At 30.1% G+C, this 13,167-nt stretch overlaps 1 protein-coding gene across 4 annotated transcripts in view; it reads right to left on the bottom strand.

The window, feature by feature from the left end:
- Positions 1–980: 980 nt before the first annotated feature.
- Positions 981–13,167, bottom strand: part of CASK (peripheral plasma membrane protein CASK) — a 683,682-nt gene continuing 671,495 nt past the window's right edge. For all 4 annotated transcript variants that reach the window (XM_072521979.1, XM_072521980.1, XM_072521981.1 and 1 more), the window contains 3 exons: positions 12,778–12,900; positions 11,913–12,196; positions 981–4,776 (listed from right to left, as the gene is read on the bottom strand). In XM_072521979.1, coding sequence (XP_072378080.1) covers positions 4,597–4,776; positions 11,913–12,196; positions 12,778–12,900 — 587 coding nt within the window. In that variant the 3' untranslated portion in view covers positions 981–4,596. The remainder of the gene's footprint in view (positions 4,777–11,912; positions 12,197–12,777; positions 12,901–13,167) is intronic.

The following is a 13,167-nucleotide window of genomic DNA, read 5'->3' on the forward strand; positions in this document are numbered from 1 at the left end:
ATCAGGAGAAATACACTTCCAAATAAAAAACCAAAATTTACGTATTTAATATTGTTTAAAAGTCTATCGAATGACGATAAAAAGCCCCTATTTTTTTTATTTTAGAATTTAATTTCTCATCAAAAAACAAGTGACTTTTGTACGAAACTTTTCTTTAAATTGTTAATAAATATCGTTTTAATTACAAAAAACAAACATCAAATTGGAAATAACCTGATATTATAAATTAGTTTTTAAAACCGATATTTATCGAATGTGATCGGCATTAGAGTTTAAAAATTATCAATTGGGTTTGATATCTCGAGAAATACACTTCCAAATGAAAAAAAAAAAAAAAAAATTAAAACACTTGTGAAATAAGTTTTAAAGTCCTATGGAATGATACCAAAAACTATCACCGATCATCACCCCCTGGGGATGAGAGGGGGTGCAACTTTGAAATTTTAAATAGGTAGCCCCAATTTTTTGTTGCTGATTTTCTCTCCTCATAAACGGTCCTCATTTCCGGTCAAACGGTGCATTTCTGATAAAAATATGTATAGTTTTTTTTTAATCAGTGCGTCAAGCTTAATCGAAATAAATTAAATTTACAACGAAATATCAAGTTTTAATTTTAACAAAATTTTTCGGACATGTAGACCTCCAAATGGAAATTACTCACCATAGTTTAATATCCGGTTTTATTTCAAAATTCTCAGAAATGCCCCCCCCCCCAAATGTAGGCAATGTTTTAAATACTTTAATAGAGATATTTTCAACTTCAACTTTTGAAGGACTAATGTCTTACTATAACGAAAAACTTTATTTTTCACTAAAACTATTTCCTTCTCGAAATTTTGATGGTCTTTCTTTGATCTTTATTCTTTGATCTTTGATCTTTCTTTGATCTTTATTTTTTCTCTATCTCTCCTTTTAAGTTTCGAGCTACAAATCATTTCTAAAATATTTTCGAGTGGGATTATTTGAAATGAAACAAATCATAAACGAGCAAGTTTATTTACTAATTACCTAATACATGAATTATTACTTTTTATACATTATTTAATTAAAATTTCAACAGATTTTATTTAATCTATATCACAATTACGTCATAGGTTTTAGTAGGTAAGTATTGTATTAATATTATTATTAGAAAAAGGGCAGCCTAGGAATAGCCGTAACTGATATTTTTATAAAATTTGATCAACGTTTTTCTTTCGGTAACGATATGTCGTGCCGATAAAACTGTTTAGAAAGTTTGTTTTTTGTCGTTTTGTCGTATTTGTGTATTTTTGTTAAGTAATTTTATTCATTTTAAATTATTCTTTTTCGATTTTATATTTGAGGCCATTATTTGCAAAACTCGCTAAAAGTTTCGAAAATTATTTTTTTTTATAAGTTTATTTCAATTTTAAATAGGAATTGAATAATATAATCAGAATTTCTAAAAACTCGTTAGCATATGCTGTAGAGAAAATTACAGCTATTTGCAGATTTCGCTCTTTGCTTTAAATGTTTAATTGCAGAACTTGCTGTTTGTTCTACCACCAATAAAATTGGCCGATTGGTTCACGTAACGAACACGCTACTACAACAGGTGTGTTGAAGAAAGAAATTTTCAGTAGTTTATAATTATTCAAGCGAATATACAGTTGTATTTTGGCGAATTAGGAACAGTTTTTTTTATTTTTATGGAGTAAGTAAGTGAAAATGGTTGTTCTGTTAAACATAGTCCACAGGGAAAATGACGCAAAAAAGATCTTCAGTCAAAAACAAAGAAAAATAACGTGGATAAAGTTGCTAAGTCAGTGCTTCATATTAACATTTATAATTATAGATTTCTGCGAAAATCGTTTGATTTTTTATGTAGTTTCACTTATTTTTCACGTTTTAACGTTGGCGTTGGGTAGAGCTACAGAAAAGTTTAATGAAAGAGTTGTAATGTTACAGAAATACACCAAGAGCACTTCTGGCCTTTCCAACTTGTGGTCATAATGGACGACCCAGATTGTCGTATTTTTGTACAAACTCACGATGAAGCAAGTGATAGATTTTCATGGCTAACTTTATCAGTCAAAAGATTAAAGTAAACAAGACCTTCTGATATTGCCTTGTGGTAAAGTTGTACGGTACTTAAGCTGATGAAAAAAGAAACTGCACCAAAAAAATAAATAGAATCCATAACATGTACAGAGTATCATTACTGTAAAAGTGACATAAGCGTGAAGGTCTACTTGCCATGTGACTTGAATTTTTAGAAACTTTTCTACCATTATCTTCGAATAGTTCCTCAGCCTAAGCATGTGAAGCTTAATATTTTATAATAGGTAATAATTTTCTGCTTGATAATAAAAGAATAAAAATCTGTAAAACGATGTTTTTAAACACGCTGGAAATATTGGAAACCTAAGTTACAACTGCCTTATAAAAAATTTGAGAAGGTGGCACTTTAGAAAAGGATATACGAGGACGCCATACTGTAAGACCCAACAAAATTGCAGGAGATATTAAGAAAACTATGAGAACTCATATTAAATTGTTTCCATTAGTTCCTTTCCATTATAATAAAAAACATTAAAAAATGTATTTGGAAGATGGTTTAAATATTAGTAAAATGTACAGAATGTACAAAGAGCATATTGGACCAAACTAAGTACAGATGCAAGTGATCTGCAATATCGTGAAATTTTCAACTTAGAATTCAATATAGCATTCTTTAAACAAAAAAAGAATCAATGTCAACTATGCACGGGTTATACAGCTGATAATGACATAAAATTAAAATTGCAAGAAAAATATGATCAATACTTACAAGTACAATTTATTATCAAAGTAAGTAATTTTACAGTATATGACATAGGTAACAATAAAGGATTCTAATACGTTTGGTATGAAGAAGCGGCGAAACAAAATAAAATTAGTAGTTGCTTGTTAGACTGTCTGAGGACACCAAAAACTAAAGGGGTTAAAAGTATCATCTTATACTCCGACAATTGTAGGGTCAAAATAGAAACAGTCTTATTTTCTCCATGTTTTTTTGTTGTTTTTGAAAGGCCCCAACCAGATTTTGTAAAATCTTCTGACATGGTAAAAAATCAAAACTGGAGAATGGGCGAAACTTTTAATCCAGTAAAAATTAATAAAATGGGGGAATAATTGTCGTTGCTACTAGAAGAACTTAATACTGTTCAATTTAAATACGATTTTGCAGAAACCCCAAGAATTCTATGTTTGAAAAAAGTATTAGTCAACTTCAAACTCATTCCACTGAGTTGCCGAAACTTTATACTTCTCCTCTAACTGTTGATAGTAAGAAATTGAAAGATTTATTAGAGCTTTGCAGAGGTGATTCACCTTCAACACCGCGTTTGTACCATAACTTCTTTTTTATTTACGGTCAAAGAAGGGAACACACACGAAGAATAATATACATCAAGTCTCTAAAAGTTCTAGTAGCAGCGAAACTGAAGAAGATGACTTGGAGTAGAAATAAATGTAACCTATTTTGTGAAATTTAAGATATAATTATAAAGTTCGTACTTATTAAAATGTTTCTTTCAAAATGATCGTATGTCATTTTTTCCCTAAATTGTTCAGACGAAAAATGTAGTAACTCATATAAAAAAGAACAGAATATATTTAAAAAAATATAATTCTTTGGTGATAAATTTTAGGAACTGCATTTAAATAAACATACCTATAAAAGTTTGTTTTTCAACAGTTTATTTTTTTTAAACTGCTAACCAGTGTTCATACTTGTAAATTCATTTTCTCAAAACTATCTAAAATGACTTACTACAGTCTTTGTTGCATGAGTCGAATTTAATTACAGATGGAATAACCTTATTTCGCCCTGAAGAAAAAGAAAAGAAAAAAAAAACAAACAACTTGAAAAACCTATTCAGAGGTTAAGGTTTTTTTTATCTAGCACTCTTAATGTTGCGACCTTCTATTCTTTGTCGATTGTTCAAGAGCCTGCCTTTTCTTAATAATATTTTTATCAAACACAATTCCGTAGCAAATTATCGATTAACATGGAATAAAATTAACAATCAATAAAATAAATTAACGAAACGATCGTAGATATTTTCATTATTAAACATCTTCCAACAGTTTTACCGAACAGACATCATGAACCGTTCAAACAAAAGTAACATCAAAACATTTAACCAAAGGCATATCAAATTAAACCCAACATAAATGTATTAAAATATGCTCAATATCCTAGATACCTAAGATTAGTTAGTAGTACTTAACATGTTTTGGTGAACCGTTGTAAAAACAACACATTTTTTCATAGATTAAAGTAGTAGTCAACGAACGAGTAGAATGGTAATATGCAGCGGTTCTTTTTGGGTGTTTTTAGACGCCTTTTTGCTGTGTTTATTAATCAGGAAGACATTGGTGTTAAAATTAAGCAATAAAATTCTAAAAATGTGACAAAAAATTTATGTTAACACCTAGTCAAATCAAAATTTATGTGCACGAAAACTTGTAACAGTCCATTAATTATCATTCTACTCCGTTCATGGCTTCATTGTCGTTAGGTATGGGTAGGCTTCTGGGAAAGCGGGCTCAAAAATTTTGGTACGAGCCCGAATCCGGAGACTGCTCCTGTCAGTAGACCCAAGAAACGGGAATCCACTGCGGTGTTGTTTGAGCATGTTCGATCGCAGACTCGAGAGCGGCTATCGTCTCATCTATATCGTTATTTATTATAGATAGATCGAAATAGTGCCCATAAGCGTGACGAAGCATATCAGATTCTTTGGCTAATCGTTCCAAACTTCCATCGAACTAAAACAAATAAACGGAATATAAAAGTACTGATTATATCATTAACATTTAACTAAATTACTCATCAATGTGCATAAATATATTGACACCTTCTACGTAGCTATCGTAAGTGCATTCGGTCAACTTTACACTACAGCTGTAAAAAGGTTCGCTCATTGTGTATTGATGATGTTCTGTGGGAAACAGTCAATATTTTTGAAAATTTGCACATTAATTACGAAATAGGTGGGTAATAATCGTGTGTAATACTTGAATTCACATTATTTATTGTTTTCGAGAAAAATCATTTACGATATTTTACGTTGACCAACATAAAAAGTAAATTATACTATTTAACCCTTACTATGAATTACGTTGGACACTATACAAAATTATTTATCGTATATCATAGATGATATATATTCTTCTTTGAAAAAAATGGTTAATAATTGTTGTAAGTAGTAGATAATATATTCTACTCCGTTAAAATTTTAAATAATAATGTCGTATGTATATTAACCTCATTGTAATAAAAATATTCAAGGGTATTTTTAGGAAAGTAGGCAATGAAAAAGCATGAAATTATTATTGGTAGAATCACACTACCATATTTTATTGATAGAATTATCGTTATTTGTCATACAAATTCAAAAAGTAGTACCTTATTTTAATTATTTTAAGGTACCGTAGTATAAAGCTAAATATAGCTTTTAATATCCCTTATTCTAAGATTCATCAACATTCTAGTAACAAAAAAATAAAAATACAATATAACTCACTATCATCCCCAATCTAAGTGTCCCCAACGACTAAAAAGCAATGACAAATAGATACTTTTAAAGTAGATGCAGCGTACATGGCTATGCGATTGATTTGTGCCTTAGGTCCTTATGTTTAAAAAAAATTATCTAACACGTAGAAACCTAATTAGCGCCCCTTGTGTCCTGTCCTTCATGCCCCAAATGAAGCCAATATCTTCTTTATCCACGACTTGAAAACAGGTGAATATTGATAGTTTACGTTTATAATAAAGATAATAAGTTACCGTGTGGATTATTAAGTATTTTCTGAAAATCGAATGAAGCCGTTAATATTTTTCCCTTTAAGGTTTTAGTTTAGTTTTTATCAAAGCACTTTCTTTCACGCCAGATATTTTTACTATACATTATGTGATTCATAAATCTGTGTTTCAAGCGATGCTGGTTTAGATTTAATTTTTTTAATCTGACATTTACTACATTAGTCCTTTTTGGGAACGTAAAAACTCAAGTTAAAATATTTGTTAACAATATCACGATATTTCCTTTCAGTATTAGCTACAGAGGAGTATACCTGTTCGTCAAACCATTCCTTGTATAAATCAAATAAGCAATGGAAATTTAAATCGCTATCCAAATAAAGATTATCCCTTCTACTTCGTGTATAATGAGATTCTACGGTTTGAATGGACTTGATGTGATCACAAACACTTTTGACAACGTCTTCGGTCATCACCTTACGATGATTGTGACATTTCTGATCTATTTTTATATTAAACCGCTGATACCGTCTTATAAATTCGTCCTTATCACTTCTCTTCACTTTCAGTCTATAAAAAAGAGTAAAATTGCGACTTGATACTATATCAGTAAAAACCCTTCGTTTTTTTTTGTTTTAGGACGAAGTAGGTTACAAAACCCCATTGCTTTTCCCTCTTACGTAAATTCCAAAATTTATTGAAAATGGAAATCCTTTTATTGGTACTAATTTTTGAAGAACATTTTTGTCTACAATTTTTTGGCCTTTACCTTCACGACTTTTATATAATTTACCTCTATTTTTTAGTCTCCTTCTTGTATTATTAATCCAAGATCGACGTCTGATGTTATACATCTTTCGAGAAACCTGTTTTCGTTTTCTAAAACATTTCGGAGTTTATTTTGAAAATAAAGAAATAGGGCTGTTAACTGAGGGTGTTGATAGTAAATCAGTAGGGGATGAAATGGCTGACTGCGGTTTTCGTATAGCGTTGTCGTATTAAGAACAAAAGTAGTTATTACAATCGTAGTCTAAATAGTTTTTAGTCCACTCTGGTGGTGGAATCTGTGTGTTATCTTCCTCTGCTTGGTTCTCTCTTGATTCTAAAAATAATTCAATTCAAATTAAGTTACCATTGTGTAGCTATATTTATAAATATTTACTAGAAACCGAATAAGGAGAAACAATATTAAAATCTTCATCAACTGTATCTGACAAAAAATCCATAATTTGTTCTATTGCACTCTTGTATACAGCCACACAGGGGAATCTGGAAAAAGAAAATGTAATGTAATGTAAAGTTAAATGTAAAGAAAGACACGTATAATGTTGTTACTTAAATAACTTAACGAAGTAATCTATGGCAAGTAGTCGATCCGATAAAAAACATTATGAAACGCAAACCAAAATTATCGTATCATATACATACGACATAATTTTTATTTCTTTCCCGGTAAATATCTTATTTAACACGCACGACATTTTTGTAATAGTGCAAAAACGTAAAGTAAAGTAAATATAACTTACTATATTTTTCGTCGGTAAAGATAAAAATTATTACGTTTATATTAAAATACTCATTTTACTACAAAATATCAATACACAATAATACATACCTTCATTTTTTTCACTTTCTTTAATCAAATTTTCACCCTCCGTAAAATATCGGTAGTAGAACATACGATTGTATTCTTGGACATACGACATTTTACATTCTAATTTTAAAGGCGTTCTATTGGAATTATTGAAATTTTAATTATTGCAGACATTAGTTTACCTGTTTATGAAAAATAAAATGTATGAAAATAAAAAAAGTGAAAAATCGAAATTTGTTGGTTACGATACTTTACGTAGGAGGTGTAGATATTTTGGATAGTTGTGCGAAAAGAAAGAAAATAATGCTTTTTAATAACGACTGTTTTAGAGTGACTAGTGGGGCATAATACTAAACAAGGTATAAATAAGAATAATCTTAAAATAATTTATACCTAAGGGAGCGGCGCCAACACAAACAAAAATCAGAGTAGAAGAACTAAATTCGGAATCCACAGAATACTTCTACTAAAAAAGAATATTAGAAGATTTCTGGAAATAAAATATTAGTAAACGATAACATCGAAGACAGCTGGAAAAAACTCAAAAAGAAAATGAAGACAAAATCTGATGAAAAGAAAAAAGCCTTACAAAACACAATAAACACAACGGGCATACACCCACTATAAACGAATTAGAAATGAAACGAATACTTAGTTAGATAAATCAAATGGAAACACTAGCAGAGCTTCTTCAAACAGATGGAACATGTCTTTTACGAAACACAGAGAGAAATATGGAGAATGATCAGAGGAAAAAGGAAAGAGATGAACAAATTAATAAAAATGAAACACATTTAGAAGGAGACAAGGGCAGACTACTTTCGATCCCTATTTATTGAAGGTGACGATAATGAACCATCAACACCAGAGGTGACGGCAAACGAAGAAGTAAATATTAAGGAGGAAGCGGTAAACAAAGCATTAAGAAAATTAAAAAACAGATAATCACTAGGAGATCAAAGAATATCGAACGAACTCATAAAGTACGGAGGACCAGATCTGACCAAACAACTATTAAAACTAATTCAAAAATAATAGAATAAAACAGAATTTCTCAAGAATGGAGATCAGGAATAGAATAGAAATATGCTTTATTGTCACTGACAATTTTACAATATAATGGACAAAGCTTACAAAAAAGTCAAAAAAATAACAATAACAATTATTAAAACTTACTAAAATTACATAAATCGTCAATATCTCTTAAAATTTGCCAAATAACCTGAAAGCACTCCTCAACAAAAGTTTAGTTCCGAACAATTTATTGGGTTACTTAAAATGTATAAATATGTTACACAAAATTTAACTTAATTAATTGTTACAAATGTTTTATTGATCACAAATTATAATTAATTGTTACAATGATTGATTATTACAAATGTTAAATTTAATATTATTACAAATGTTACAGGAATGTGGCTAATAACCTTTGGGTGGATGCGACTTTATTTCTTTAAATAAAAAAAAAGAAGTTATAATTGCATGAAGAGTTTCAAAATTAGAGTTTCTCCAGGTACCACTGATATCATCAGCAAAAAGAAAAAATTTTCCATCGATTTTTAAGTTATTGATGTCGTTTATAAAGATATGAAAAAGTAAAGGACCTAGTACTGAACCTTGGGGTACCGCACATACAATTCTTTTGTGACTAGAGTCAGTATCATTTGCTCTAACTAGTTGTTTCCTATTCCTCAAGTAAGATTGGAACCAATTCAAAGAAATACCTGGAACACCGCATAGAATCTTTCTGCTTTTATTAGGCCGGTCGTCTAACAAATTTAACAGGTTCTTAAAAAATAGTTTTGTGGAAAAATCAGATGATCTAGAAATGCAACGAATATAATTTATTATAGATTAAGATTTTTGTTATAAACCAATGAAAATTGAAAAAAGGATTCATTTAACAGCAAGTCACTTTTTGTTATAGTAGAGAAGACATTCTTTGTAGAAACAATTAGGGTGCCACCATAAACTAAACTTGGATGATCGTACCTAGCAAATTGTGGTATATTTTTTACAAAAAACGGCTCGTTAACTTCAAACCAGTGCACGGTAACTGCAACTATCAAGAAAATCATAATTCCTCTAAAAACAAAAATAATTCATCTGTTTTATATCTAATAGAATGAATATTAATGAAAACCATGTTAAAGTTATCATCACTATAATAGTTTGAGGTTTCTAGTCCCGCAGAACACTCACAGTCATATTATTTAAAAATTTCGATTCGAAGAGGCAACGGAATAGTAGTTTCGGTGACTTTCCCTTGACCTTTATTATTCTTTAGGTGAATAATTCTTTTCGAAGTGAGAAAGGACCTAAAAGCAGCAAGATCAGCTTTCACCTCAGTTGGACTAATTCCAGTCGCATCGTTAAATTCTAGAAGAATTTTTCGTAAATCTTTAGTCTTAGTAGAAAGTTCTTCGGGAGCCAAAAAGACTTTAACAATTGTGTTGTTGAATCCTTCGTAACATACTGAAGCAGGTTGGTCATGTAGAAAAGCAAGATGTAGTTTAATGACTTTCAGAATATCTTGTTTCCTTAATCTTGCTAGAAAATATCGACTGTTCAAATTATTGTTTAATCTAACTCTTGGTGGGTCAAAGGATGAAGATTTATCAATGGTTCCAAAGTACCTTCTTAATGAAGTTAATACAGAACGGAAAGAATACTTAGATTTGCAAATTTCGATGGCCTGCTTTTCTGTAACTATTTTTGTATTTTCCACTTCACTTTTGTTGTTGCTTAAAATGGTAATTGGATTTTCCAAGCTAACGGGGCTTCTGATGTTCTTCGGACTTATAGTTGACCCAGATGAAGGCGTTGGTTCGGAATATGTAGATTCTATAGACCATTTAATGTTTACACCAGGTGGCCAAATTTCCTTATTAAATAATAAGTCAATGGAAGTTTTAGATTTTATGCCTATTATAGCGAGATTTAACAAAACGAGCAGTTTTACAGAAAGGTCAAGGAGTAACTTGATTTTGATGTTCAGAATGCAAAAGACTGCAAAGACACGAGTTATGGATCGCACTTTTGACTTAAAGAGCTTTTAGCAACAGGTGTCAGAAAAGCTACTACAGTGCACAATTTTTAATTTGTATGAATGAGATTTGTTTTCATTCAACACTCGGTGTACTGTCTTTTGATTTATTCTATAGATAGATGCAACTAGGACTGTAGAAGACGTAGGGGTATTTCTGAAATTATGTCAATTTTCTTATCATCACTAATTGTTGGTCGACCAGATCGTTTGACATCTTGAACACTATCTGTTTGTTTACACTTCCGAAGAAGCTTCCTCAAATAAACTCTCGATGTGGGGCGATCGGGGTAGCTCTCATTAAAAAGACTACATGGAAATTATTTCCACATTCACCAGTTATTAACACAGCTCCTAATCAGTCGGCTACAGTACGTACCATTCGGCCTTTGTAAAAATTTAAACGTCTCGTTAAACACTAATTGAACCAAATATTAAATAAGAAAAACTAAGCAGAAACAACTTAACTGAATTTGAATTGACGAAACTAAGCAGAAAAGGAAACTAAATATTAGGGTATAAACGCGATTGCAACCTAAAAATAGCTAGAGAATTGACTGAACTAGGCAGAAACAGAAACTTAATATTGAGCTATAAACGTTTTTGCAGACTAAAAACAACTAGCCACGGTCAAGTAAAAAAAACGTCAACTTTTTTGACAAATAACCAAAGGGGGACGTTAGAATTTTTATTAATTAAATGTCAAACTAGAATTTAAGTATTTATTTAATTTATTCGTCAAAATCATCTTAAATCCAAACAAAATTTGTATGATTGAAGAGGTATAATAAAATAATTGTAGTTTCGCATTTAATTAATAAATATTCTAACGTCTGCCTCTGGTTAATTGTCAAAAAAGTTTGGCAATTAGAGAATTGAAAAACGTCAATTTTTTCACAAGTAACCAAGAACGGAGGTTTTAATATTTATTAATTAATTTAGTATTTAATTTAATTTGTTCATCAAAATGAGCTTAAATAAAATAAGTATGGTCAAACGAGGTATCAGTTGCCATATTTTTAAATAGGTCCAGGGTTGCCATATTTTTAAATATCACAGTAGCGATATAACGTCATCTTTCACTATTACGTCACTTTTATGACTAGTTAAGAAGCCCACATCTGTTTATTACCTCCCTTCAAATTTCACTATTAAAAGTAGAACCGTTCAAAAGATACGAGAGGGTGAACGGACTTTTGACTAGCACTGTATATACTATACTATACGATATATTATTTTGGCTACCTCGTTTGATTTACACATTATTTAAAGATTTTATAAATGTTTTATCACCAGTTTGGCGTCAAAAATGGTAATTTTTTTAACCCTAATGTGACAAATAAAGAACCATTTTCTTAGACTCACGTCTTAGATTATTAAAAAAATGATTCATTAAAAAGTTATGAACTTAATATAGAGAGATCACTGTATATTTATGTAAAAAACGAAATAAAGACGTATAAAGAAAAAACGAAATATTAAATAAAATCTATACTTACATCTGCTATGTTTTGCAAAGCTGGGGCAGCAATGAACACAACATATGGTGAGAACTCAGCAGTACGTAGCACCTTAAGTGCTTGTGGTTCCACATCGAGGATGGCTATTTTGCCATCTTGATGTATTTTTCTAATAGTATCTAATTTAGTGCCATACATGGCATCTTCGTGAGTACCGTATTCTAAGTACTCATTAGCGGCTATGTCGGCCATCATCTCATCGTGAGATACAAAAAAGTAATTTCTGCCATTTTCTTCATCTGCCCTGGGTTGCCTCGTTGTATCTAAAATCAAAACTGTACTTATAACTACTAAATATTGTATTTATGTGGGATTAAATCACAACTGATTATAATAAAAATTATATTTTAAATTTGTTTTTGGTATTTTGATTTCCACACACACACACACACATATATATATATATATATATATATATATATATATATATATATATATATATATATATATATATATATATATATATATATAAATATATATATATATAGTTTTATTATTCGTTTTCTGATGTAATGTGACCATTTTTTAAATTGAAGAAAATGTTAAGCCACATTTTTTTTAAATAAACTGTTTTTATAAACATGTGTTTTTTCTGTAACATAATAAATGCTAATGAGTTTTAATGATTAACAAAATCATATAACATATAACAAGAGCTATGGTTTTCTAAACTTTAATCAATATTTTTAAGATTTTTTTAAAACTTTAAACCTTAGCATTCTTATTTTGTGGCTTACCACTATGTTGCAATAAGTCTAAGATTAAAAATATTTAGAAGTACATTTATATTTGGAAGTCTAAAACAAGCGATCAGTACGTATTAAAATAAAATGCTAATACTTACGCGGTATTGGATAAGCGTATTCATCCGGGTGTTTGGCTATTAACGTATTCTTTATATGCCTCCGTCCCACTCCATGAGCACCAAGCAACACCAATGTTTTCCTTTGAAATGCCGGATCGGTCACTGCAAAGTCATTTGATTAAATGTAAATCAATTTACAAATTTCCTCTCTAAACCGAGCGTCTGATATGTATGCACATACTAATTAACCTCGAGAGTTACTTCACCGAATTAATCGCTAGTTGGTTAGAGGAATAGATCCAAAATAGTTTTTCGATAAGCCCATATAAAAAATTAACTTAACAAGTACGTTTTCCACATCTTAAGAGGTTATAAAAACATTGACTTTTAAGTGTTGACTCATACTTCTGTTTGACATTCATTCTAACA

The sequence above is a fragment of the Diabrotica undecimpunctata genome, chromosome 2, assembly GCF_040954645.1.
Source record: "Diabrotica undecimpunctata isolate CICGRU chromosome 2, icDiaUnde3, whole genome shotgun sequence".
Lineage (NCBI taxonomy): Eukaryota > Metazoa > Arthropoda > Insecta > Coleoptera > Chrysomelidae > Diabrotica > Diabrotica undecimpunctata.